This window comes from Sparassis crispa, assembly GCF_003851025.1.
Source record: "Sparassis crispa DNA, contig_000016F, whole genome shotgun sequence".
NCBI classification, from domain to species: Eukaryota; Fungi; Basidiomycota; class Agaricomycetes; order Polyporales; family Sparassidaceae; genus Sparassis; species Sparassis crispa.
In genome coordinates, this window is record NW_020939763.1 from 612,387 (window position 1) to 639,661 (window position 27,275).

General features: G+C 53.7%; 8 protein-coding genes across 8 annotated transcripts; 5 read left to right on the forward strand and 3 right to left on the reverse strand.

Annotated features, from left to right (window-relative positions):
- Positions 1–3,953: 3,953 nt before the first annotated feature.
- Positions 3,954–5,095, forward strand: SCP_1702200 (hypothetical protein; the record flags this gene model as incomplete). Its single annotated transcript, XM_027765006.1, has 2 exons — positions 3,954–4,357; positions 4,417–5,095. 2 exons carry the CDS (start codon positions 3,954–3,956, stop codon positions 5,093–5,095), a joined length of 1,083 nt encoding a protein of 360 aa, XP_027620807.1.
- Positions 5,096–6,396: 1,301 nt separating this feature from the next.
- Positions 6,397–6,603, reverse strand: SCP_1702210 (hypothetical protein; the record flags this gene model as incomplete). The annotated part of the gene is made up of 1 exon (XM_027765007.1): positions 6,397–6,603. The coding sequence occupies one exon, from the start codon at positions 6,601–6,603 to the stop codon at positions 6,397–6,399; it is 207 nt and encodes a 68-aa protein (XP_027620808.1).
- A 353-nt stretch (positions 6,604–6,956) lies between these two features.
- SCP_1702220 (hypothetical protein) lies at positions 6,957–7,993 on the forward strand (the record flags this gene model as incomplete). Its single annotated transcript, XM_027765008.1, has 2 exons — positions 6,957–7,138; positions 7,210–7,993. The coding sequence occupies 2 exons, from the start codon at positions 6,957–6,959 to the stop codon at positions 7,991–7,993; spliced, it is 966 nt and encodes a 321-aa protein (XP_027620809.1).
- Positions 7,994–8,678: 685 nt separating this feature from the next.
- Positions 8,679–10,176, reverse strand: SCP_1702230 (Putative oxidoreductase; the record flags this gene model as incomplete). The annotated part of the gene is made up of 2 exons (XM_027765009.1): positions 8,679–8,786; positions 8,845–10,176. 2 exons carry the CDS (start codon positions 10,174–10,176, stop codon positions 8,679–8,681), a joined length of 1,440 nt encoding a protein of 479 aa, XP_027620810.1.
- Positions 10,177–10,885: 709 nt separating this feature from the next.
- Positions 10,886–14,395, forward strand: SCP_1702240 (hypothetical protein; the record flags this gene model as incomplete). Its single annotated transcript, XM_027765010.1, has 12 exons — positions 10,886–10,953; positions 11,001–11,022; positions 11,077–11,504; positions 11,559–11,583; positions 11,643–11,772; positions 11,828–12,080; positions 12,129–12,702; positions 12,760–12,807; positions 12,861–13,201; positions 13,256–13,390; positions 13,445–14,286; positions 14,337–14,395. 12 exons carry the CDS (start codon positions 10,886–10,888, stop codon positions 14,393–14,395), a joined length of 2,925 nt encoding a protein of 974 aa, XP_027620811.1.
- A 1,026-nt stretch (positions 14,396–15,421) lies between these two features.
- On the reverse strand, positions 15,422–18,199 carry SCP_1702250 (Acetyl-coenzyme A synthetase; the record flags this gene model as incomplete). The annotated part of the gene is made up of 14 exons (XM_027765011.1): positions 15,422–15,541; positions 15,616–15,754; positions 15,810–15,870; positions 15,925–16,011; positions 16,101–16,182; positions 16,238–16,259; positions 16,320–16,408; positions 16,480–16,603; positions 16,655–16,954; positions 17,005–17,156; positions 17,209–17,715; positions 17,774–17,923; positions 17,975–18,026; positions 18,087–18,199. The coding sequence occupies 14 exons, from the start codon at positions 18,197–18,199 to the stop codon at positions 15,422–15,424; spliced, it is 1,998 nt and encodes a 665-aa protein (XP_027620812.1).
- Positions 18,200–20,768: 2,569 nt separating this feature from the next.
- Positions 20,769–24,176, forward strand: SCP_1702260 (hypothetical protein; the record flags this gene model as incomplete). Its single annotated transcript, XM_027765012.1, has 5 exons — positions 20,769–21,881; positions 21,929–22,382; positions 23,067–23,238; positions 23,659–23,758; positions 23,823–24,176. The coding sequence occupies 5 exons, from the start codon at positions 20,769–20,771 to the stop codon at positions 24,174–24,176; spliced, it is 2,193 nt and encodes a 730-aa protein (XP_027620813.1).
- Positions 24,177–24,808: 632 nt separating this feature from the next.
- On the forward strand, positions 24,809–26,906 carry SCP_1702270 (hypothetical protein; the record flags this gene model as incomplete). Its single annotated transcript, XM_027765013.1, has 9 exons — positions 24,809–24,873; positions 24,930–25,576; positions 25,628–25,788; positions 25,850–25,863; positions 25,921–26,504; positions 26,562–26,587; positions 26,643–26,678; positions 26,735–26,761; positions 26,820–26,906. 9 exons carry the CDS (start codon positions 24,809–24,811, stop codon positions 26,904–26,906), a joined length of 1,647 nt encoding a protein of 548 aa, XP_027620814.1.
- Between the last annotated feature and the right edge of the window lie 369 nt (positions 26,907–27,275).

Sequence of the window (27,275 nt, forward strand, 5' to 3'; positions counted from 1 at the left end):
CAAGTTGAGAGAAGGAAGACAGAGGTGAGCGAGGTACATCGTCGGGATATTTTCCCTGAAACTGAATCACTCAGTGCCATCAAAGGACTGTGGGTCTGTGAGAAACTGGGACGCTTCTGAGATTTGGCATCGCATGGACTGCCTTTGACCATGTACAGTAAGTATGTCCATTTCAAGACAAGGATGGCCACCGTAAATCACGCTGCGTATCTTACAAATCGTGGCTAATTTCTGGCCCCAGAATTCCTCTTTTTTATCCGATCTTTAGAGTTTGTTTTTGTTTTGCGCCCCGTTCGGACATGCCTGACTTTGAACGTTTGAACATTCACGTTGTCCTCTTTGTCCTCTTCACTCCTCCCTCGACGCTCGCAACACGCCGACCAGATTTTTGTTATCAGTCGCACCACAGACCTTCCACCTTCTATCGTTCATGCTCTGTCCGTCCCGGCCGATTCCGCTGAACGTTATAGCAGGTCTTTGTTCAACCACCCACGGCGGGAGGGGCCACTCCCAATGGTCTTCATGTTGCAATCCTCGTTTTCCACCCACTGCCAATCCCAATCCACACTCCTCAAATAGGCCTCGGCCGCTGTTTTTCACGCGTCTCGAACATTTCTGGTGTTCCATGTTTGAATTTTGGCTCCCAATCTTTGCTATGGGGGCCACCAAACTCGTGTTCGACTCTGCGGACGCCAAGGTTGCCTCGACAGTCCCCAGAGTCCGGGGTCTGGATGTTCATGATTCTTCCCAAATGAACGGCGGGCACCCTCAACCGCCACTCGGCCATAAATAAGATGAACCGCAACCGATCCCCCGTTCACTCGGCCTCTCTCCCACTCCCACATCTGCCGAGGTATTACTATCCCACACGCCTTCCGCCCGTCTTGTCCAACGGTTCGTCTGTTCGCGCATACCGAACGTTCATCGAAGCCACTGGACGCGGTGTCGACATTATTCCCCATCCATTTCTTCGCACTGTAGCCCCACACTCGACACTCGTATCCTCCCTCTGCCTCTTTGTTTGGGAACGTCTCCTGAGCCGCCTTCTCTTTCTTGGCCATGAACGGGTAACTCCCAAGTAAACAGTTCCTACACTCCGCCTATTGGCCACGCGCTTACCCATTCTCTCCAGCCAACGTGGCCATCAATTTATCTGGCCCGCACGGAAAGCAGGGTCGACGTCGCCGAATTGTGTGGCCCCCACGGTTGCAGCGGCGTGGCTCATATCTTGGTACTCCCCTTCCCTTCGACACCTTCTGGCCTTACCGACAAAGAAGTGGCCACGCCTCTCCTACTGAACGTTGTGTCATTGGCCGTCATTGATTTATAGGCACGGTGTGTCGTGTTGAGGGTCTCTACCTGCGATACACGGCGGCGACCACGAGAACGCGATTCTCTATACCCTTTCCCCGTCTCACTGTGGCGAACGCTCTTCCGACGTGTCGTCAGACAATAGCCCTTACACCGATGCCCAACACCCTCCACGTCTCCGCGGTCTCCCAGTTCGACCCCCCCAGTTCGATCCCCCTCGACCTCCCAAGGAGACAGTTCGCCTCCTCTCGCACGGGTTCCTCTTGCCCTTTACATGTTCGACCGGTCGCTGGTAAGAATGCACGTACAGTTTCATGCTCTCTGGCTCGAAGGATTCTCCGCTCGGTTTGTATCAGACGCAGCGGCGGACTGACGGCGTCCTTACTAACTGCAGGCAGTTAGCGGAGAACCCTGCTAACTTCACTCGCTCGTTCTTCCTAGGGCCCATCACTGGGAAGATGAAAGGATGCTCGGGTAAATGCTGAAGGCGTCCGTTCATCACCATCATAACGACTCGTCAGCATCGCAGGTACGCAGCCCAGACGAGGTGAGCGTCACAAGACCACAAGACAAACGCAAGACAAGATGCACGATCTTCGTACTTCTGGCTCGTGCAAGTCCGGCGCAGCAAGTACGATGTCCCAGCAACACCGAACAAACACGCAATTACGAAAGCAGAAGTCCCACAACGCACCGACCCAAGAAAAACCCGGGGAAACACACGATATTGCGCTGCAGAGCCATGCAAGCGTCCGTCGCCCAACTTCGTTGACTGACGGGCCCTGGCGTGGCTGCTGCATGCGATATCGCCGAGCGAGCAACTGAAGGTCTGAAAACGCCGAACGTTCTCAAGTCCTCGTTATCGTATGCGGGATTTCCGTTGAAGAAGCATATGGCCTCGGCGCGCCCAGGAGGACGACGTGACGTGGACCGCAGGAAAGCAAAGTAGAAGACGTGGATACCGGCAACCTCAAACTTAAACGAGGTCAATGGTCAATGCTGATCATCGATCTACGCCTGGTGCAAACCGCGAAGGTCGCAGAGCTATACGCCGCGCATCTAGGTTTGCTTTCCGCTGTATGCGGAGTTCTGACGCACAATTAGCTTCAGACGTAAAAGAAACATAGTTCAACTCACCAGTGGAACTGAACATCAGAAGAACAGCAAGGAAACCTTCAACTATGGTCGGACGCGTCAGGAGCATGCATAGCAATAGGTGCGTGCTTCCCCTCTATGTCCGATGCTAATGTGCAAAGAACAGCGTCTGTCAAACGCGACTTGGCCTTGGCACGTCAAAAGCGCAACACTCAAGTGTTACAGGACTCACTACTAGTGGCTTTTTCATGCACAGGTACGCCTTCGTATCATCTCCGCGACCGTCAATAGCCACAGACCGAATCAAAGCGCAAGCGCCGCGCCGCGTCACAAAGTGTCACGCCTGGCCACGTGACACTTTGTGCCACGCGGAGCAAGCGCCCAACCTCGAGGATACGAAACGCCGAAGGTCATGGATCGCCGTAGGCACATTGACGAACGGGAATGCATTGAAGCATAGAGAGACCGTGGAGGGACAAAGAATCAGGCTTGGGGTACTGCCCAAGGATCGAGGTCGCACCTTTAACCCGCAGGAGAACAATACCATTCACCGGCGTCATCGGGGCTCCGATGCAACAAAGCGGTCGCCATTTCGAGCCACTGTCGCAATTCTTATTCATGTTGGAATCTCGAGATGAGATTGCCTCTTTGAATAAGGCTGGAAAGCTTCCGCGCTGCAATGATCCCGTGTCAAACTGCGGTCCATCCAAACAGTCTAGACGAGATCTCAAGCAACTGGCCGATGCTTTGCAAGTGGCCATTCTGTCAATGCACAAAGGACAACCAGTTGAAAGCATTGTGGAAAACTTACGAGCCTTCGCAACCATTGTCTCCGCCGGACTGGGTGTGGCGACGACTAAATTCTCATCCCGACAATGCGAAGGCTCCACAGAACTGAGAAGAGATGCATAAGCAAGATGCCAGAGAGACTAACCATGTTCAAGGTAGGGGTAAGGTAGGTACTGTCTCTTGCACGCTTACTGGGACAGAGTGTGGTGTAGGTAAGTCGAATACCGAGAGTTGCCACACTCTGTCCTGGCAGTTGAACGCGCATGGCCTTGTCTTGCGTTGCTTGCTGCTGAACTCATGTTTCTATTATTCTGAGCTTTAGACCATCCCTCGTCGAGTCACGAGAACCAAGCGGAGCCCACAATGGAGACGGGACAAGCTGGACAGGCAAAGCGGCAGGCCAACAATCAAAGCGTTCAATGCACGCGGCAGTCGCGAGGGTCCCGTGCTTGCGGATTGTTTGCGGACCCACAGAGGCTCACACAGGATTTCCATTCTGTGCAGGACACCAAAGCGACGCCTACGGTGCCAAATACACGCCTACCAAACGGAATTCCCTAATCTGGACGAAAAGCAATCGCCTCTAAGCGACGGCCTCACGTCACGATTGGCCCAGTCACGATCATGTCCCAGCATATAAGATCGCTACCCACCCGGTCTTTGCCACCAGCTCAAGTCTCCCTCACTTCGGCTTTACACTCTCCTGCACTCCTCTGCATTCCCAGTCCTCTCCAACTCTCCTATCTCTCCTCGACAACATGGGTCTCTACGTCCGCAAGTCCTCCAACATCGAGAACCACCCTCCCGCCAGACAACTCTCCTCCCAGAAGTTGTCTTCGAAACACTCGACTCATACCACCCTGCGTGAGGTTGGCCGCCGTCGCCGCACCAGAGTCACTTCTGGAGTAACCCTCTCCAAGGAGGCGCGAGAGCATGCCATGCGCCGACGCCTTGAACCCAAGGTCACGATGCGCATTCCCATCGTCGCCTCCGACACTACGAACGCGCAGGACCACCCTCCTACGACGCTCAGACTCCCCAGCCGCCTTGGCCGCCCTACCTTCCACGAGGTGTCCAGAGAGGCGATGACTGCGATTGATCCGGACCTGGGGGAGGCTCCGATGCAGTACATTCGCGACAATTTGGAGGCTGTGGGTGCTCGGTACGTCGCTGGCATGCTTAGTTTCCAGTCTCTGGTTGCTGACTTCTCACGTTCTGCAGGATGGCCCGGGTGCTCAGAGGCATCGCTGCCGACCTCCGCAACACTAAGGAGCTCCCCAAAGAGATCGAAATCACCGTCAACGAGCTCTCTCCGGACATGCCGACGCACATGCTGGCTATCCACGACATGCGGCGTGACCAGCAGGCAAAGCACATCACCCTGTACCCCATCCACCAGATCATCTTCGCCGCGAACTGCCCATCTTTCCCTGTCCTCCCGCCCTCGATGCCAGCCTGCCCCGAGCGCCCCGGCTCCACCATCACCATCCCTGTAGTCCCGCTCGGCGTTCCAGACGCCGACATGTTCCCCGTGATCTCCGCCTACCTCTACTCGAAGAGCCACACCCGCCTCCTCGCCGCGCTCATGCCCTGCGCGCCGCCGCCCGTCGAGGAGCTCACACCCGGCAGCGACGCCAAGCGGCAGTACGCGCGTCTCCTAGCGAAGGACTTCACGATGCACGCCCTGATGCGCTCCGCGATGCGCGTGAACGGGGTCTGGCGCAACGCGTGCGCGCTCCAGGTGCTCGACTCGCGGCTCTGGCAGGCGATCGACCTCGCGTGGGAGATCATCCTGCAGGCGATCGTCCTCAGCTCCGGCGTGCTTCCCCCCAACCCCGTTCCTGTCCCCGTGCCTGCGCCTGCGCCTACAGTCGCTCCTGCGCTTCGCGCCCAGCTCTAGGCTGTTTATTGTTGAATTATATGATATCCGCTTTGAAACCCTTGGATTTGGACTTGTCGAGCACGACACCTATTAGTGTATGTTTTATGCAGCATTATGACAGAGTACAATATTAGTACATTACAATCAATCCATGCCTTCCAGCCTCTTCGATTACGTGCTTCCTCGCATGAATCGATACTGAGATAGTGCTGCAAGTTGTCTTTCCGGAATGGATACGCACCGAACATGGATGGCATAGTAAAGTCCGACATGTACGGGGATATGCAGAGCACGAAGGTTGAAGCAGAGTGGTCTGCAACAGTACTATGATGAAGAACGAGATTCGTATGTTGTTACAATCACACGTTCATCTCGTCTTTTGTCTGCCCTTCGCGCGCTATGCTGATTGTGTCATCAGGAGCTGTACTCAGTGATGCGGGAGAGTGTCGGCACGCAGGGTCCTCGTGTCTGCTAGTGCGCCGCTGCGGTGTGTCCAATCTGAGGGAGAAAGCAGGCACCAGGATGACGAAGTACGAGAATAGCAATCGCATATGTTTCGTTCCCTTCAATTGTCTGCCTTTCGCGCGCCATGCTTGTCGTGTCATCAGTCCTCATGACGGGATTTGGTGATGCGGCAAGGTATCGGCATGCAAGGTCGCATCTGCCAGTGCGCCGCTGCGGCGTGTCCTAATCTGAAGAAGAAGGCAGACGGGCAACTCAGCGGCTGGTCTCTCGCGAGCGGCGGACCCACAGACAGATTAATATTCCGGAGACCTCGTTCTTCGATCAACGGCGTCCGAAGCCACTACATTAGCTAGGCAGGTAGGTACGTACCTTCCCCCTTTGCAGGGATCTTCGATCAGAACCGGCGCAGATTCGTATGCGCAGTTCCCCGGGGTGTCCTCTGTCAGGAACCTGCATTTCTGTCCTAGGACCGACGGAGAATCTGAGTTAATGCCGGCGAACTTGTCTGTCAGGTCTATTGGGTCCGTTCACGGCGCCGGCTCAGGTTCGAGTCCGGGCCTTTTGCCGCCTGGCGCACTCTGCCGTAGACTTGTAAGCGACTCGCGAGTGCGAATAGCCTACTGTAGACGTTCATGGGATCTTCCGTGAGCCCTACATAGGTAAGTGGGGGTCGACATTGGAACAGCAGACGATACCAGCATCCAGTGGGCATGATCGGCTATGATTTAGGAAGGTCATATCTTTCTGTGGACTAGTGTGGGCAGTGCGCAGCGCGAAGACCAGGAAGCCTCTGCAGAACCGCGCGCCGTGCTGTAACGTAACTCTGGGTTTCCTTCTGCTAAATGACAGCGTCGTCAAGGAGAACGACCTCGCGCGACGAGCTCCCCGTTCAAAATGGAAATACGCTGCACTTCGACGGCGAACTGTGAAACTAACCTGTCTTCCCTTTCCCCTCTTCTGGCATCCATGAGACGCAGGACCGCCTCGTCCATGACACGGATCTGCTGTGATAGGGCGGGATATTTCTCGCTGATGTGCGGTGTGATTTTGTACCCGGCCATGTAGGTGGATCAGCCTCGTGGCCGCTATGTATGGAGATCCGGCCCCGATTTGACGGATGTCGAAAAGGTCGGGTTGTCAAACACATAAATCGACCTCTCCAGCGTGCATACGCTAGAACACCGTCTGTGGGGGGGCCAAAAAGTACAGATATCTCCCCCTTGCAGTCGCGTTCCAAGTCGCTCTCCGTCCTCCAAACGCCCCGCTGTACTCATACTTTAATCTAAGGGAGTATCCCGCAAATTTCTCCGGTTAACACGAGGTGCGTGACGAATATTTGGGGCCAACTCTTCCCCTGGGGACTAGCTCTGATCGTGATCTACTGTATGTCCCCTCCATGCATAGGGGAGTGCCTATGCAAGCTTCACCGCGACAAAGGTCGCCACGCTCACCGTTTCTTCCCCTCTCCCCGTCGTCTCCCCCGGATCCAGCCAGCCCGAGTCGCTCTTTATTACAGCCTCCAGAATTGCACGAACCACCACTCTCTTCCTCTGTATATCCCGTAGTACTCAAACAACCGTTCGATGATCCTCATGAGTACGTCGTTTATCTGTTTTCCTGTCACATGCCTAGAAATTTCCCTTCCTGACTGCGTCCCCCCTTCGCAGAGTGCTATGTCACGAATACAACGTCGAAAAGACGACCGTTCAATTGGAGCCAGATGGCACCGTCCCCCCGACGGTTGACATGCAGGTTCTCCAAGACGCACATATGCCCACACACGCCCTCGTAGTGCTCGGAAGCGAGACTCCACAGCCCTCGAGCGACAGCTCGTCCCCTACCACCGCACCCGCGCTGCCGATCAACGCCGACCAGTTCTCCCGCAAATTCGAGAACGACATCGGACAGACCTCCGCCGAGCTCTGTGTTCCCGGGTCGACGCTCCCCGTCCCGGAATGGGACGCCGCGTCGCGCTCGCAATTCGTCACCCTGCCCGCGATCCCCCTCCGCGCGCCGCATCCGCCCTCCATCCCGCTCCTGCTGCTGTTCGGCCTGGGCCTCCACCTGGTCCCACAGCCAGGTGCGCGGCGCGGCTCGAGCAGGCGGAGGAGCGCAAGCCCACACCCGCGCCGCGCGCCGCGCACGCCGACCGGGCTCCTCGCGACGTTCCTCCTGCCGACGCCGGTGATCGAAGAGTTCCCGGCGGCCGCGGCGATGGCGGAAGCGATGGCGCACCTGTGCTCGGACGAGGAGATGCTGCAGTACGTTGCGCACAACCAGGGACTATGGCGCAACGTCCTCGCGCTCGCGCCGACGGACGCGGCCGTCGTCGACATGGTGCACACCGCGTGGAACGTTACTGCGGAGGCGCGGAGGATACGCGCGCGTCGCCGTGTCGTGCCGCCGGACGTTGGCAACGTCGATTCGGAGCCGGACTCGGATGTGAGCTGAGCACGTAAAAAGTACGTTGTGGTATGACGAGGACTTACGACATCTCACCTATTCTACGCACTGAGCTCGTGTTATCTACTCTAGTCTCTCGCAGCGTTTCCGCTTAGTTGTAACCCCCATGTAGTGCGCGATGATTCGACATAGCTAGCTGGTATACCATCCCTCTAATGCAATACATACCCTGTGCATATCGTGATTTCCAGGCGATCCTGACTTTCTGTGCTACAAATACTTGCCTCGAATTTCATGTCAACGATTGGTCACAATCATCCAGCGATTATGTAGTTGCAGCCACACAACTACGCTGGGGACGGCCGTAGTAGATGACGATGAGCCTCATGCCATTGATCTCAACGGTTGTTATGTTTTAGAGCCTCATGTCGTGGATAGCGATAGGATCAAGGGAAACAACGTTGTGGAATTTTACATCTGCCAACGGCGCTAAGGCCGCGCTGGGAGAAGGGGGCAGGAGGGACCCAATGGCTCGCGCGGCGCGTGTTAGGTAGACGACGTTCAAAAGAGTCCGAATCTAAGGTGCGTTCAACTTCCACGGCGCCGCCGTTTTTCCCGTTCTCTCACCACCACCATAAATCCGCTCCTTAAATTCGGAATACGAGGTGGGTACATCCAGTCTGTCCGTATGCATAATATTCTAAGTAAGCATTGGGGTCCATGAAGCCCACAGTCAAATATACACGCCAGGCTGCAGCTTCGCTAAATTCGCACAGCTAATTTTTCCCTCCATGATCAGCTCCGTGAGAGCCTTCGCCGTCCCCGGCGCGTTGGATATGCCCTAGCACGCAAGCCAGCACCGTCAATATATCTGGACGCGACGAAGAGCCGACACGTACCCAGCAGGTGTGCCCGGTGGCGATGATCAGCCCCTTCGCGATTCCCGTAGCCTCGCCGACGATAGGCCCCCCGCCAGAGCCCACGATGGGCAGGAAGCAGGCTTGGCGTTTATCCACCGTGCCTTCCCTGAGCTCGTTCGAGATACTGGCGACGTGCTCGCGGATGCTCTCGCACGCGTTCTGGTCTACCTGCACGTCGTCTACCGTGTCTGGTATGGCGGAATCGTCCCCTGGGCCGCAGCAGTAGACCTCGTTGTCTGGCCGTGCGTAGATTTCTGGGCTGACCTGCTGCAGCCTGCCTCGAGCAGAGGACCGGAACTGGATTTCCGTGAAGAGCACGTACGGGGAGATCGTCACCGACGACTGGGGACGGATCGCGATGCTGTGTGCGCGGGTGCCGACGATGGGGAGGGCCGGGAGAATTTTTGGAGACCACGCGCCCGCGGCTAGCACGACGTGCGTCGCAGGTATCGTCTGGTTCGCTAATGCCGAATCCGTGTAGGTGACACCGGAGACGCGCCCCGTGGACTTGTCGACATTTATTGCGGTCGCTTTCCCGGAAATATACTCGACCCCCCTCTGCTTGGCAAGCTCGAGCATGCTTGTCGTGAAAAGGTACGGGTGGACCTGGGCGGTCGCTTTGGCGGGTGCCATGGGCGAGTACGCCTCCGTCAGCTCGGCCTTTACCCACAAGAGGTCGTCCGGGAGGCCCGTCGCCTCCCGCTTCTTTTGGCTCCAGTCCGCATCCAAGCCGACGGTCTTCTCCAGGCTCTTGCGTTTTCCCCCTGCGCCCACGCCGGTCCCGGCGTCATCGCTGACGGCCTCACCGCGCCCCTCCCAGCTGCCGCAGCCCACGAACCGCCAGCCCCATCGCTCGGCCCCGTTGTATTCCTGCGCGAGCCGGACGTGTTCCGGGAAGGAGACGTTCACTAATTCCTTCGGGTACGCCCATTTCGCGACGAGACCCCCTGCCTTTCCCGAGGCGCCCTGTGCGACGCCATGCTCGGAGGCCTCGAGTAGCGTTATTCGGGTGGACTCCGCCGCGAAGAGCGGGTGCGACACGAGGTAAAAAGCGGTGGTGCAGCCGATGATGCCTCCGCCGATGATGACGATGTTGCGTGTCGCGGGGTCGGATGGGGAGGCCATGGTCACTGCAGCGCCCGGGAAGTCTCTTGTCAAGCGGGCGGGGCGGTCTGTGGAGAGATCAGATTGGTGTGCCTGCAGGCTCAGACGAAGAGCAATGACGACGTCGAGGCGGGCCGGCGACAACGGGCCGGATTTGCCGGTGAGTGGATAACCATCCGGCAAAGCGCTGAACATATGATTCTGCATCGATGGAATTTGAAGGACAAACTGAACTTATCGATGCAGTGGACGGTGGATTTTGCTCGAGGCTATAGGAATTCTTTGTCGCTACGCAAGACCCGCATGGCTTTATATAACTAGATGGGATGCTGTCCGAGCATCTAATCAAGTTGTACACGGTCACTTGGTTTTTGCAGGACAGATTATGCACCTGAACGACGTTCAATTTGTCGTGACCTGACTGTGGGTGAATAAGAATCTTAAAGCCAAGACCAGCACGAGCTCACTGTGGATTTTTGTTCGGATCGACCATAGACGTTTTTTTCTACTAGGCAAAGACGAGAAAAAGAAAGCAGATGCGTACGTACGGCGTGATAGAAATTCAGAGGAGTTCTGGCGTGAGGAACTGTCCGACACTCTTCGCTGGCTACGTACATACCTGTCAAGTACGCCACGCACTCGCATGCATTCAACGCATTGTATGTTCAGTAACAGCACACAACACATTACTTTGATACGCAATTGTCATATCGAGAGGTAATAGAGCGTGTGCAATAACCGAGTTTTGAATGAATTTTGTGATTTTGACGTTTACACAACGCCAAACAACGCGTACACGGACGCGTCGATACTGTCACCTGGCTTCTAGAACCGCGAGCTTCAACGACTTGACGTTTTACCTCAACTGCTTATCCTTCCTCTGCTTCAACTTGAAACAAGACTAGCATAGTGTGAAATGGAGGGGAGCGCAGCGGGTTACAAAGACAAGGGCAATGTCGCCTTCAAGGCTGGCAGCATGGCAGAGTTCGTGAATTTTATTCCCACCCGTCTTGGGCTAATTTTGCTTGAAGAGCTGCGAAGCTATACGCAAAGGTCGGACACAAACCCATTACCCTGTTTCAAGCGCTCTCATCAGTTTTCATGCAGGCGGAAAAATTGGACCGAAGCGATCCTGTCTACCCCTCTAACCTGAGCGCCGCTCTGTATGAAATGGGAGACTACTTGGGCTCGATGAATGCTATCCTGCGTTCATGGAGGCTCCTGCGTTCCCGTTCCGACTCCAAACCGGACCTCATTCTGCGGTTGTCCATTCGTCTCGCCAAGGCTTTGTGCAACGGCTTCCGTAGTGGCGCCATCTCTCAAGGAGTTCTGGAGGAGCATGTAACTGATACAAAGGACGTAGAAGAGACAGCTCTCGAGCAACCTTCCACGAGTTCTAACGCCGCTGCATCTGAAGAAGTTGTTCGCGTCTGGAAGGACTGGAGACAAATGGAGCCCGACATTGCTGGACACGATGTAGCAGCACATAGATCTCTCAGTAAGTTTTCTCATTTCTCAATTTATACGAAGACAATGTATGTTCTCCCTTTACATCTAATTCAGGAGTCTCTTTGACGTTCTTCTCCTAGGGACCCTACATTGGAGTTCTACTCTGTAGGCGCAAACTCTTACACGAGATTCTACGCATATCTCAATCTATTCTTTCATCAAAGATCGGTCAGGACGATGTAATGAGTATCTTGGAGGGCTGGGGCCCTCACGATCGTTACCCCTTGAAGCTCAGTGACCTGTCTTCTGACCGTCTCTCCAATCTTGCGTTCTTCTTTGGAGGGGTAGGCGATGGTACGCGTTCCTTCTGATTGGAAGTCCCATTGTATCAATTCTTGTCTTTTTACAGCGCGCCATATCCATGGTAGCCTCATCGGGTTGCACCATGCTTTCCAGAAGCTGAACAAACCAAAGCGCTCCAAGCTCCACGTCCACATGACGTTGCTGGACATCCATCCTGCCATGCTCGCCCGCGACTTGTGCATCTTCATGCTCGTGAACGAGCTTATGGAATGCACTGATTCCACTGCTCAGACAGAGATTCGTGCGACTCTCATGTATACGTTTGCTGGTGTCGTTATGCCGCGCTATTGCTTGGAGCGGTTGGTCGGTCTGTCCTTCCTTGCTACCTGCTGACCTCTCGTTCGTAGATTGAAACAAGTGGTACGAGATCTGCGAAGCCGACTCTCTGAGGCGCCTCCTCGTCTACCGCCCTGGATATACGTGGTCAAGGATTCGATCCCAGGCATACTAACCATTCTCGACTACTGGGCACTACCTATCAACAAAACGACGACAGGCATTCTGGAAGCTCATGACTATGTCGTACCAGGGGAGAGCAGCGCCGAACTATTGTCCGCGCCCGGGATGGGCTCAACATTTAAAGACATGGTCACAAACAAGAGCGAAGGCCAACGCGCTGTCATCTCGAGCTTCTTGAACAATATGCCTGACAAGGAACTGATGAACGCGCCGTTCCTCCCGCGAAACGTGACCGCCGCGGAGGCTCGCAAGTTCGTGAAGGACCACCATGAGAAACTTGTGGACGTCATGATGGATGGATTCGAGGACCAGTCGAAGAAGCTCACTGGAGAGCAGAAGTGGTACAAGAGGACGAAGGTGTTCTTCCCTCCATCCGAGCTGCGCAAGCGCCATGCTGGGTTCGACGAAGCATTTCGTCTTGCGAAGGCTGGCTCTAAGCAGTCGCAAGCTGCAAAGAAAAAGGCTTGTAGTTATGCTCACCGTTCTTGGGCGCACGGCTCTGATATCGCGCATATGCAGCTCACGAACCACATCAAGAACGATTGGGAAGTAAACATCACGCTCTTTGTGAGATCATTCCGACATATATCTCTACCGGATATACTGACGTACCCTGCAAGGACAATGACTTCACTGAGAACACTGCGTGGTGCCCCACTGGATACCCAAGTCTAGACATGGATCCGTTTGGGCCTATCGAGATGTTCCACCTTTTCAATAAGCGTCTCCAGCTCGACGCCAAGGCTACCCAGGGAGAAAACGATGCGCGCACATTCCAGACCTCCTCCACGTTCTTTGGCGCTGTTGCAGAGGCTATCAAAGCTTTGACGAGACACATCACTTTGGAGTTTTTGGTGGGCGGCATTACAGAAGAGCTGGCAAAGATGACGTTGAAGGTTGATCACACGCGCCCGGACTCCTTCCCAAGATTGTACACGCGTATGTGGCTCAGCAATGTACAGTAAGTGGCTTCGGTCATCGGTGCTATGTGTTTTTTATTCAACGTTCAGTGCAGGGATTATACGCATGGCGTGATGAATATGACAGCATTCATTGTTCCTAGCCTGCGTTGCGAGGCGGAATCCGCGGCTGCGACCAATTGCTTGCTCAATACGGGCTCTTGGAATGGCGATGAGGAGTTTTGTTACACGTGCGTCCATCGCACTATGTGATCTTGCATTCTCATAGAACAGTGTTTTTGCAGTTACACACTTCTTACGTTTGCTGATTTACCACGGTACCTGGGCTGCAAAGTAATTTGTAAAGAGGCTGTGATGGCGGTACTGTCACTGGGCAGTCAACCGCTTCCTCGCCCGCTCTCCGAGCTGGCATCCCGTGAGGAGCTTACGACATGGCTCACCCGTGTACTCCTGTACACGGTCGTACCCGGCAAGAGCAAACCTGCACCGTACAAGATCCGCCTGCCGCACAACCTAGCGGCCTTCGTCGGGCTTCTCATCCACCTCCACCGTGTAGGCTTCCCCGCGCACTGGCTCTCCGAATTCCTCAAGGGAATCCTCTCGGGCGGCATCGCCACGGATCTCGTCCCATATCGCGATTTCTACCCTATCCCGCTCGCGGACGCCCACCGGCGTGTGTCACGCCGTCGCCTCCGGCTCGATCCCTGGCTCGTCGAGCTCGAGACCTTGCTCGCGACAGTGCAGGCGGGGCTCCCGTTCCCCATCACGCTCCCCACTCAAGCCACGCCGCTCCCGCCGCTCGAAGACATAGTGCTATTTGAGGCTGAGGCGGAGCCACCCGTCATCGCTCGCCCGCCATGGGCATACACGAGCCCGTTTGATCCCGTCATCAACCTGTTGTTCTTCCGTGGGCCCGCGTCACGGGCCGCTTCGCTCGTGAGCTCGATTCCTGCGATATTTGAGGGACGTGCGGACCCGGCCCCGGGCAGCATGTTCGTGCTGACGTCACTCGAGAGCGTCGATTGGAGAGCGACGATCCGCTGGCGGATGAGCCGCGTGCGCGTGGAGCGCATGCGTCGGGAGGAGTGGTATATGATCGCATATCGCGTCGATATTTACGAGCCTTGTGAGTCGGCTGGCTTGGTCTCTCGTTCTTTGTGTTCATCCGTTCTGCAGCGACGGGCCCTGTCCCGATTTCGAGATGGACGTACATTGGAGATGGCAACGATGCGTGAGCGGGTGCTCCCAACACTGTAGTATGGCTGCATGGATTACACAGTGCTGGTCTTCAGGTTCCTGCATGTTTCTCCCATATCACAGTACCCAGCTCACTATCCGTCATTGGACTCTACCGTACACTGAGTACTAATCTTGTTTGTACACGTGGCGCAGAGCACTTTCGTATCAACTCACCTGCTGATGCAGATGTGGTAGAGTTACACATATTGTGTCTGACGGTGCAGGGATCTATGCATTAGCCTCACGGAAACAGACGTCCTCAAGTATATGGGTGTCAAATTTAAAGGCTCTGCGTTAATTTAACCTGAATGCGAAGCTCTCTCCGCCGCGAAAAGACGCCGGTGACGAATTGCCATACTGGGAAAGTCACCTTCCCTTTTTGTCTTTCCCACTTCTCACTGGTACGTCATCTCCTCTTCCCCATCGTCACCTACTGTACCAAACGAACGAATCAGAGCCCGATGCTCTTTGGATCTCAGATCGGTTGGGGGGGGCGACGTGTATATAAAGCTGTCACTCTTGTTCGAATGTCCCCACGCATCTTTTACCTCCACTTCCATCTGATCTATGTAGTCGGGAGCATGCAGTCCTAACAATATTGATAAAGATTACTCAGGAGCTTCAGTCATAGAAAGCGCTTCTTTGGGTGAGTCTAGTTACTCTTGTTTTAGCTTCTGTTGAAACTCCTAGAAAAATACGGGCAAGCCGTTTCTCGTCACAACGCGCAATTGTCCCAATTCCCGATGTCTGCAAGGAACTTCCGGTAACACCCGAGCACAACCGACTCTGATTAGTTCATATGGGACACTCAAGGTCGATACTCGCAACACGACATGATACACAATATATACTCTTCTGGTATCACAACAGTCAAACAACGTACAATAAACAGACGCCTCGGACCCATCCAACCCATGATCAGCCAATACCATAATTCAATCATCGCGCCGCACATGGGTGGCATAGATCATACCCTGACACAATAAATCTGCATCAACGGCCATCTCACACAGCCAGTGCGCTCACTTCCCGGCGACCTTCTGCTTGATAATCTCGACAACACCCGGCTCCGCCAGCGTGCTGAGATCCCCGAGTTGATCGCCTTCGCCCGCGACGATCTTGCGCATTATGCGGCGCATGATCTGGAGAGCGCCGGGTACGAGACGGCACATCAGTCAACGGACACCAGGTCAGAGGGAAGGGTAACGAAACGCACCTTGCCCGAGCGAGTCTTGGGGAGATCGGGGACGATGTACACCCTCTTCGGTGCCGCGAAGGGACCGATCACTTTGCGCACTTGCAAAACAAGCTCCTTCAAGAGTCCCGCTTCATCGTTCGGGTCGTACGCGAACTCCCTGCAAGGTGCGTCAGTACTCAATCCGTCGACGAAGACCTTGACGAGAGACGTACGGCTTCAGGGTGACGAACGCGTGCACAGCCTGGCCGGTGAGCTCGTCCGCAGTGCCGACAACTACGAACAGAATGGAGGTCAGATTTCATCCAGGGGCTGATATGGGTCACATACCCGCAGTCTCAGCGACACCGTTATGGGTGATAAGCGCGGACTCGATTTCTGCAGTAGACAGGCGGTGGCCGGACACGTTGATCACATCTGCGCAGCGAGGAACGGAGAAGTCAGGGGCGACCGCGGAAGAAGCAACAACAGGAAGAGAAGAGAAGAAGAATGAGGAGCCCACGCACCATCCACCCGGCCCTTAATCCAGATATACCCATGCTCGTCCCGCGATGCGCCGTCGCCCGTATAGAATACTCCGGGATACGGCTGGACACCACGTCATGAAAACTCGGAATAGATACGAGGATCAAATAGGACCGACCTTCATGTACGTCTCGAGGTACCTGCACGTGATCGCGTCAGCGCTCACTCCATGCGTAGCATGATGGGGAAAGGAAACGTACCGCTTATGGTCCTGATAGACTGTGCGTGCGATGGATGGCCAGGGGGTCTTCAGTACAAGCACGCCTTCGACGTTCTCGCCCTTAATTTCCTACGAGCGGTGTTACATAGGACGTGAGCATTCAATTCAAGAAAGCGAGGGCCAAGACATGCGACGCATACCTCGCCAGTCATGGGATCAAGGATCGCAGGCTCAATTCCGAAGAAGGGCACCGTCGCAGAGCCGGGCTTCGTTTCGATGGCTCCCGGGAATGGAGTCACGACAATCGAACCAGTCTCCGTTTGCCTATCGCAAAATTAGCTTACCCCAACCCACGACGCAAACCGACGGACGCACCAGAACGTGTCAACGATTGCGCACTGTCTGCGGCCGACGTGGTCGTTGTACCAGTGCCACGCTTCGGGGTTGATGGGTTCGCCGACGGAACCAAGTACACGAAGCGTGCTTAGGTCATGCTCCTTGACGTGGTGGTCGCCGAGGCGGCGCAGGAGACGGATAGCAGTAGGCGCCGAATAGAACTGTGTGATGCCGTGCTTGTCGACCGTCTGCCAGTAGCGCGACGGGGTCGGGTACACTGGCGTCGACTCGAAGACCGTCGTCGTCACGCCGTTCGCTAGCGGGCCGTACACGATATACCTGGGAACCGATAAGCAAGCGAAACCGGAATGGAAGGGAATGCAACCTACGTGTGCCCGGTAATCCAGCCAACGTCGGCCATGCAGGCGAACTTATCGTCGGGGTGCACATCGAAGACGTACTTTACGGTCATTGCCGCACACAGGAGATACCCGCCGGTCGTGTGCACGACACCTTTGGGTCGGCCGGTGGAACCGGAGGTCTACAAAAAATATCAGTACCACGCAGAAAAACCCCAGGTGCACAAGACTCACGTAGAGAATGAAAAGAGGGTCTTCGGAGGACATAATCTCAGGTGGGCAGTAGCTGGGCACCTTTGCAATCTCCTCATGCCACCACTTGTCGCGGCCGGGAGTCCAGGGCACTTCGTTCCCGGTGCGCTTGAGGACGAGGACATGCTCCACGCCGGGGCACTCCTTAACGGCAGCATCCGCAATGACCTTGGTAGCAATAGACTTACCGCCGCGGCGGCCCTCGTCGGAGGTGATGAGCACGCGGGACTTGCAGTCCTGGACACGGTCGCGAAGGGACTCGGCGGAGAAGCCGGCAAAGACGACGGAGTGGACGGCGCCAATGCGAGCGCAGGCGAGGAAGGCGGCAACGGCGTGCCAAGTCATGGGAAGATAAACTGACACCGTGTCGCCCTTCTTGACGCCGAAAGACTTGAGCACGTTCGCGATGCCACAGACCTCACGGAGCAGCTGCGCGTAGGTGATAAGGCTGCCCTCGTTCGGCTCATCAGCCTCGTAGATGATCGCGGTCTGCGAGGAGTGTAAGTCGGGGCGAGAAGCGGAGACAGTGCGGAAAAGAGGTGCGTACCTTGTCCGGATGCTTGAAGGCCCAGCGGTCGACGCAGTTGTAGGATGCATTCAGGCCGCCCTCTGGGAACCAAACGATATCGCCGTTCTCGAAGGAGCCGGCTCTGACGGTGTGGAATGGCCGGTCCCAGTGCAATGTCTCGCGCGCCATCTGCACACGGAATCATCAGAGACGAATGCAAAATTTGTGAATGATGCTCACCTGCGCCCACCACTTGTCACTTTCGTGACCGACGGTCTGCGCATGGTGCTCCCTACCGAATCAAAAGTTCAGGCACGGCAGCTCCGGCTGGAAGATGCGGGAAAAAAATAACCTGTAGGCGTGGATATGAGGGCCAACGTGAGGTTTTTTCTGGCCGCTCTTGAGGCGGGGGGCAATGGGGTGTGTGGGGACAGGCTCGTGCACTGGTACGTCGTTGTCGGACATGGTGGGCAGACGGGGGACAGGATGATGGACACTGCTGAGAGGGGCACGGTATATAACCGGTCTCGCGATCGCAGACCTAATCGGCGGCGCGTGACCACGAGATCTCGCCGGCGCCCCTAGCGAAGACATAGCCGCCCAGCTAGTCCGCGGGGCACCAACCCTCGTCTGTCGACGACCCAGCCAGCCCCGCATCGCCTCGTCAAATTCACGGAACGGAACACTTCTGCGGAGATGCGGACAGACGCGGGGGTGGCGCTGTAGGCCGTAGTGCGGTCCCCACGTCCCTCGAGCTCCATTTCCCCAACCAACTCCCATCCGACTCCTCCGACCTCTCCTCTCTCCCCGACCGGACAGGCCCGCGTCGTCTGCGCAGGGCTCCAACGGGTCTTTCTTGTCCACCAAGCAGCCGTCTTAAAGGTGCGCGAAGAGCGCCGGCAGATTGCGTACAGTGGTGGCAGTTATCGTGGATGGCGTTCAAGTTGGATGAAGAATGAAGACAAAACGCAACCATGAATGATCGGCTCCGTGAGGAGAAGCCATGCGCCTACCGCAATCCGCCGTGCTCGTACACGTTCTCGAGGAAGCACACCCTCGAGTTGAGGCACTTCCCGCTTCAACCGGTCGCTGTCCAGATGCCATGAAATCGCTGCGGACGGCTCTCAATGCAACCCCATCATGTCCTCACGTCGTTGACACCAAGACCGAGGGTCGACACCAGGTGAATACACCGTTCCGAACGAGGACGAGTACTATATATAGGCAATTCACCCACGGAGAAGTCATACGTACTCCACCGGCTCCGCGAGAAGTTCCCACTGCTTTCGACGCTCGCGAAAATTCGGAGACCAAGGTGATGCTTCCGATTATGTATTCCTCTCTCCACAGAACGCGTTCTGACTCGAGCCGACTTGGTGCCTTTAACTGATCCTCCACCTATAGCCGTTCCGAGATTGGAAACGTGCATTTGCTCGCTTTGCATCGTAGAATGCGCACGGGTCAGTATCCCTCCCTCAGACTGCTCTAGAAAGTCACCAGGAGCATCAACATCTATCAACGTACGCTATAAGTGCTCACAGCCTCCGCCACACAACGTCAGCTGCGTGACAGATCAGTGATAACAAACCCGACGCATGCGCATTTTTGTGTCGCCATCGGACTCAGACGATGAATCGCGACGATCGCAACTTGCCGGTGTGCTCTTGACCAGCAAGCCCTATCAGCATATCTTAGATGCGGCCGCTATGTCTAATGGCGAGAGCTGCAGAGTGCGGCCACGAACGTCCCGGAAGAAGTCTTGGGTTGAGAGGAACTGGTAGAGGATTTGGTCATCAGACGGAAATGTGAGTCAGCGCTACCCAGGATTCTAAGATTTAGAAGCTCAGCTACCTCCTGCCAGCAGGACCTCGGAAAATAGGCTGTGAACCCTTAGTCTCATCCGGACAAATTTGGGCCCAAAATCAGACCTCAACCCTTATTTAGTCCGGACAAATGGCCGAAATTTTGTCTTTAAGCCTTATTTTTTGTCCAGACATGCCGATGAGGCTCAACCCTAACCCTTATCCAAGTATAGGGCGCTTGTCGGGGTGACGCCCGGCTGACAGCGGCATTGGCAGGTGCAGACGGGCCATTCGGTCTCCAATGAGTCCTTGTACGCTCTTCTACGATGTTACACTGCTCGGTACTGAAGTCTCTCGATACTCTCGATATGTTGGATACATATACAAGCTCCTTTGCATCTGCAGTAGCATTGAATGCACCAACACAACTTGGCCTTCTCTTCAGGCTGATGATATCACAGAGCAAATGCCCGCTCGACATTTGAGCACTATATCTCACCAGGGATCCGCAAGTTTCATACATGTCATTCACTGTTATACTAATTTCTGCCGACAATGGAGCAGCAGTGCTCCTCGACATGTTGTTGAGGGTGTGAAGGTTAATAATGAGGATCTTAGTGCGGAGTCATAGTTTGTTCATTTTTGCAGCATTGTGTCATAGTGCAGACAAAATTATGATTTTTTGGAGCCTTATCCTGCTATCTGGACAAAAACTACTGAACTTTGAAGCCTTATCCCACCATCCGGACAAAATGTGGTTCCGGAGGACCCTCATCCACCATCCGGACAAAGATGTCAAAAAAATGCTGAACCATTATCCAATCCGAACAAAAACATTGGATTTAGCCTTTCGGCGCTTAGACATTTTTGCCTCCGCTGGATAAGAGTTCCTGCCCAGTCAAAATTGACACGAGGCGCTACGAGACAAATAGAGGGAGAGAGATACCCTCTCTGGTCAATCGAGAGGTGTCGAGAGATTGGGTGAATACTTTCACATGCAGTACATGTTGCTCATGCGGCAAGCACGTCGTGTCTCCCTGAGTCTCTGTGTGTCTCTATGTACATTACAATTTGTACGAGTAGCATGACTCTGCCCGATTTCCGCATCTTGCTACCTGCGGCGGCTGCCGGCTATGACTTAGTTACTTCGACTTGTCTCTCTTCGTGTCGGCGCTGTACGTCCACCACATGAACCAATACATTGAAGCTTTGTATCTCCCAATCTGTCTGCCATGTCTACTGCGCAAAGAGTACCTTGTCATTGTACAAGATGTGCCGGCAAGCTTGTTTCTCCCTCCACCTTCCGTTGTCACAACAAGGTGCAGCACTCTACAGAGTTCCAGAGCTTTGTTCTACAGGCTGCTTCCGAGCTGCCTGGCTGCCTGGAGTCCGTAGACCCTGATGAATCTACGGAAGGGTCACTGCACAAGCGCGGGGCTATGTCACAGATGACAGGCGAACAGAGCCAGCCTACTAAGCGGAGACGGGAATTAGTGGAACCAGAGGTGTGTAAATGCATCCCTGACCTTCCGAAACATTGTATGTTGACATTTGGTGTGCTGCCGGCCTCCGTTGAGATCAATGACATGAGCCGGGGGTCAGTTGACATCTCAGAGATGACCACAAGCAGTGAGGACAACACAGATAGCAGCCATCCGAAGGACCTGGACCTGGATGAGAGCAGAGCAGGCAGTGCATCTGCAACCGGGACCGCGGGCGCGAATCCCAGTGAGAACAGTGCTATTGATGCCGGCTGGTCATGTGGATCTGCGGAGAGCACAAGTGGAGACATGCAGATAGTGCCACCTGATGAGATCCCGGATCCGGGATGTCTCGCATTGGATGATATAGACGTGCGGGGAGGTCCTGCATCATTCCCAGCGATCGACGATGGACATGCGAATGTCATCCACATTGCTTCTCCAGAGGACATGGACTTGGAGGAACTAACTGACCTTGCCCATCTTTCCGAAGCCAAGCTCTCTATGAAGTTCATTCGGGCACTGGAAGGTGCATCATTGGAAGATGAGGGAATGCGATTAGATGCAGACACTCTTGAACGTCTTCACCACCCTCCTCGCAACACAGTTGACATCGCCGATCCTGGTCTTCACCTTGCACTCAACCTCTTCCTTGCAGTTGGCAATTCGTCGCAGGAGACGTATAACAGTGTTCGCGATGCAATCATGCGACGCTATCCCGAGGACACACTACTTTCATATGACCGAATCAAGCGCCAGGTTGCGCAGGCAGTGGTGTTGTCTCCCTCATTCACGATATGTGTATCAATAGCTGTATTGCGTATACTGGCCCATTTTCCGAACTCGAGACTTGTCCAAAGTGCAGTGAGCCTCGATATGACCCTATTCAGCTGGCCGCGAGTGGTGGGCAGAAGAAAATTGCACATCAAGAATTTCATACAATTCCTGTTGGCCCACAACTGCAAGCACTTTGTCGAAATCCTTCCAGTGCAACAGATCTCAATTACCATGAGAAGCGGACCCAGGAGATCCTCGAGACTCTCGCACAAAGTGATGGCACTCTGCCATCATACGAGGACCTGCTGGATGGCAGTGACTATCTCGGCACAGTTGCGGATGGTCGTATCAATTCTGACGACATCATTCTCATGCTCTCCCTTGATGGAGCGCAGCTTTATAGGAATAAGGCATCAGACTGCTGGATTTACATTTGGGTGGTCTTCAACCATTCGCCTGATGTACGCTATAAGAGAAGGCATGTTTTGACCGGTGGTTTCATTTCTGGTCCAAATAAACCCAAAAATGTCGGCTCGTTCCTCTTCCCAGGGCTCCATCACCTTGCTGCACTTCAGCGAGAAGGGTTGGGTATGTGGGATGCTGCGCGCGACACCACCTTCCTTTCTCACCCTTTCCTCGCCCTTGCTACAGCTGATGGACCGGGCATGGTGTATCTTAATGGCTTTGTTGGACACCATGGATGACGAGCTTGTCGTTTATATTGTGACACTAAAGGACGCCACAAGCCAGGAGGTACACATTATTATCCGGCACTGCTCAAGCCTTTGGACTATGACGTGGAAGGCTGTGACCACAAAGATGTCGATATCAGCAGTATTCCATCGTGTTCCCCAGAGAAATACTTGGAAAATCTGTGCTATCTCCTGGCTTCATCCAGTGAGACTCAATATCGCAAGAGACGTCTTGAGACTGGAATCACAAAGCCAAGTATATTTCTTGGCTTTTCATCACGATACACATTTGGTGTTCCTGGGTCGTTTGGCTCTGACATCATGCATCTCGCATCACTCAATCTTCCCGATCTTCTCATTCCACTCTGGCGTGGCATCTTCGACTGCGACAGGACTGACAGCAGAACAACCTGGGACTGGGCAGTCCTCCAGGGTGATGTCTGGAAAGTCCATGGTCAAGCAGTTGCCAATGCAACACCATACCTTCCTGGCTCTTTTGATCGCCCACCACGTAATCCTGCGGAGAAAATCTCTAGTGGATATAAAGCATGAGAATTTCTCATCTACCTTTTTGGATTAGGACCTGGGCTACTCTATGGTGTGCTTCCTGACAAGTACTGGAAGAATTTCTACACACTTGTCTGTGGCATCCGACTAATCAATCAGCATAAGATTATGAGCAAGGACCTACAGCGTGCCCACAAATCACTAGTTCAGTTTTGTATTGGATTTGAACAGCTCTACTATCAGAGGTGAGTTGACCGTCTCCACTTTGTTTGGCCATGTGTCCACTCCCTCATTTATCTTGGCATGGAAGTTGTTCGACTCGGTCCTCCAATATGCTCCTCACAGTGGACCATGGAACGCACAATCGGCAATCTTGGTCAGGAGATACGACAGCCATCAAATCCATTTGCCAATTTATCACAACGTGGACTTCGTCGTGCCCAGGTGAATGCACTCAAGAGCATGATTCCAGACTTAGAGCCACTTAAAGATCATCTTCCAAGATGTGCAGTAGATCTTGGTGGTGGTTATGTTCTTTTACGTGCCAGGCAGAGAACAGCAGGCCCACTTCGTGAATGCAAGGCAGTAGCACTTTGGGTTTACATTCACGACATGCATGCACTGGAAGTTGACTCTGCTGCAATGGCTACTCCTTTGGTTCGCAGATGGGCTCGTCTTCAGCTTCCTAATGGCCAAGTTGCACGATCTGCTTGGAACGAGAAGAAGAAAACACTCAGGAATGTTCGCATGGCTCAAAATGTAAAGGTCAGTTATAGGCTTCCTCTTCACACCTTTTCAAGCTAATTCTCTGGTACATATGTGTGTTCAGCTCCTACTTGATGATAATTTGTGCTTTGCAGAAGTTCTATTTTACTTCCAGATGCCAATCAATGATGAGACCAAGTCACTTGCCCTTATCTCACTTTATTCACAACCTCACGCTACTCTCCTTGAAGCATCATCATACACGCTGTGGTCGTCGACATCTCAGGGTGATACAGCACTTCGAGTTGTTGATGTGAAGGCAATTACGGCAGTGGTTGCAATGGTTCCTCATAACCCATTTGAAGAGGCTGGGACACAATTCTTTGTTGTTGAAAAACCCGGCCTTGATGTTGCACATATGGGTGGGAATGATGAAGTGGTCGTGGACAATGACAATGGTATACTAGAGGAGAATTGAGAAGATGCAGATATTCTCCTTTCTGTGCCAATGTTGTTGCCTGTTCGTAGAAACTTGCCAAATGTAGAATGTTTTCCGGAAAGTGCTCGATATGGCAACTATGCAATGCAGTCGACCCTCGCTTCCAGTCCCTTGATTCGACACGCCTACATTAGTGGGATGTCATCTCAATCTCGATACCTGGCCTATGGCTGCTCTCAGGATGGCCATGGAGAAGGTCTGGCTGCTATTTACATTCAAGAAGCTGGAGGAGATGCGTTCAGTGACCCTGATTCACCTGTCACTCTGTCACAGTCAATTTCGTCATTCTCTGACTCGCCTGTCATGAGTGTAGACAATCCAGAACTTAAGCCAGCCATGCATAGCAAACACAATCATTCTAATCTTCGCTCTCTGCCTTTGACTACTTCTCGGATATCACCATCTAATGTGAGTGTCCTCTGTAGTTGCCACGTCACGCACAAGTCTTCCTAATATCCTTGAGCTAGATGACCTTGAACTCTAATCATCCCTTCTTTTCTTCCAATTCGATAGTCTCAACTTCCTCTGCCCTTCATTTGTCTGATATCCTGAGTTCCCTTCCTTCGAGTCAATCGACAGCGCAACCGGTTCCTATTCAACTACAGCAATTAATGAAAGAGAATCAGCGGCTCCAACACAAGGTTATTGTCCTTCACACTGAGAATACTACAATGATGTATGTCTATCCGACTAACTGCTTGTATGTGCATCTTGACTTGTCAATATTGACAGGAGTGCATATAAGACTCTGGCGAAATGCATCCCGCAGGCGCTCTCTCTCACGAATCCATTTAAATTGCCGATTTCTACTTTACCTTCTTCAACAGTGCCATCTGCTGTCAGTGCAGTGGTCTCCTCGGATCAGTCTGACTACCCTCTCATTAACTGGTGGATGAAGGACAGCTGGCTAAAGCGGACTGAGACACTGGAGCCTTATGAGGGCAACAACATGATGATGTATGTCGAAGAGCAAGACAGCACCCCAATCACTGGCCGGAGAGTTGGCGAGATTCGAAAGGTCGCGAGATCCATCTGGGCACACCTCGCGGAAATCGGTAAGGCACCTAAGTCTTGGGGGAAGGCAAGTATGATTGCTGCACAGATGTACAATGAGGAGATGGCCAGACAGTTCCCGGAGCTTCGATACTGCACAGCAAACTGGAAGGCGGAGCAGATTGCAATTGACAACTACTCATCTTGGCACAATCACCATCACCCCAAAGCTCCCATTTGCAAGCAAGAAGATGCAGAGAATAACACCGCCGTGGACTGGGAACCGACGCTCCGTGGTAGCAAGCGAGTTCGCTCCGATGACTTTGAGCCGAACGCACATTTGACAGTGTCCACGTGCAAGAAGATCAAGACATTATCGAAGACAGGTACAGTATCCATTTTGTGTTTACTTTGAAAGTGGTTCATTATGACCGCAGATCCCGTATTAACCGACATCATCGAGCAAGAGCGCTCTGAGCCGAGTGGATCAATTGGCAAGTTGCATACTTCTGGTAAACCGGATGCTGTGAACATTGTCCCTGTCACGGAAGAAGGTAGTAGCACATCTGACAAGGGTAAAGGATGCATCATGCTCAAGGTATGCATGCTATTGTCTACTAGTTACAGCGAATCGCTCAAGGCTGACATTTGAACTACAGATTCGGAACCCATTGTATGGGCTATTTATGTCTTCATTGTCGTGCTTAGATTGATGCATCTATACATACAGGATTACTTCAGTGGCAAATGTGGCTCATGCAAATGTCTTGCCCACGGCCGACTCAGTAAATGTAACACTTGTCACACCAATTGACGCCTCCGCACTCACTTCCGCAGCGTCATCCGTGGGGAACACATCTTCAATGCACCGTCAAGTGAACATGGCTGCCATCGTGCATCCCGCACTCAATACCCTTGCCATCGCTGCAGCCATTGTCACTTATTCTGCCGACCCCGTTGCTCCTCGCCCTTCGCCGCCACCACTGTCAAGTCCCAGAATCCCCATGGTGCTCCCAATTGACACCTCTGGTGCTTCTCAGCTGGAGCTTCCCTCTGCAGGCCAAACGGTCGTAACAACTGCTCCCCGTCACGATGCCACTGGTGTAGTGCCCGAGTCGTTCACAGCACCGGCAGCAATGGCAATGCAATCAGTGGCTGGACATCCAAACTGTGGACCCGTTGCAGCTGCGGTGTCCGCAGTGCACGCGAACATTGCGGCTAGCCCCACAACTTCAGGCCCTTCTCACACTGGCACTCCATGCACTGCCACCGTCAAAGGTCCCGCGAAAAGGCCTAGCACCAAGATGCATCCAGGTGATACAGTTACGCTAAGGTGCTGTACATTCCATTGTACACCGATGATCTCTACAGTTAACTATGCACTTTTTCAGAAACCTGTGCGCAGTTGATTAGATAACAACACACCCGAATGGGACCATGGCGGAGTTCAAGCATTACTTTGATCTTCTCCCACTCGCGGAGAAGAAGGTATGTTATATTGATTCATTCAAAGTACTGAAGCCGACTGAACCTGTGTTTGACAGCCTTTCGAAGAAGAGTCGAAGTGCCTTGTAAGTGTTTCATTCCAAACTATTCCGATATGCATATTCTGATCTATTTTGGCACCAGAAAAAAGCCAGTATATCTCGTCTCACCATTTCGGAGAGGGCGGGTGGCATACCTAGCTTGAGGACGGTCTCCAGTGTTCGAGGGTAGGAACTCACACAGAAGCATATTCTCGATGGCGCTCGATGGTGCTCGGTGGGTTTCGGCTGCGGGAGCGGCTGGTAGGGTGCATTCTCGATAAGTCTCGATGGTATCGTATCATATTAGCTATGTAATTTCATGAATCGTATCGACAGCGCTCTGTGGCGCTCATTTTGGCTACATTATTCATGACAAAAATGGAAGGAAATGTCGAGGCACACAGAGACTGCCAGAGTCTCTCTGTCTCACTCTTTTGCACTCAGCTTAGCTCGATTGAAATCAAGAGAATGGTCAAAATATCGAGCCCCAGTGAGGCCAGTCGAGCCACTCGATTTGTCTTGTCCTCCCTCTTAGCGCCTCTTGTCAATTTTGACTGGG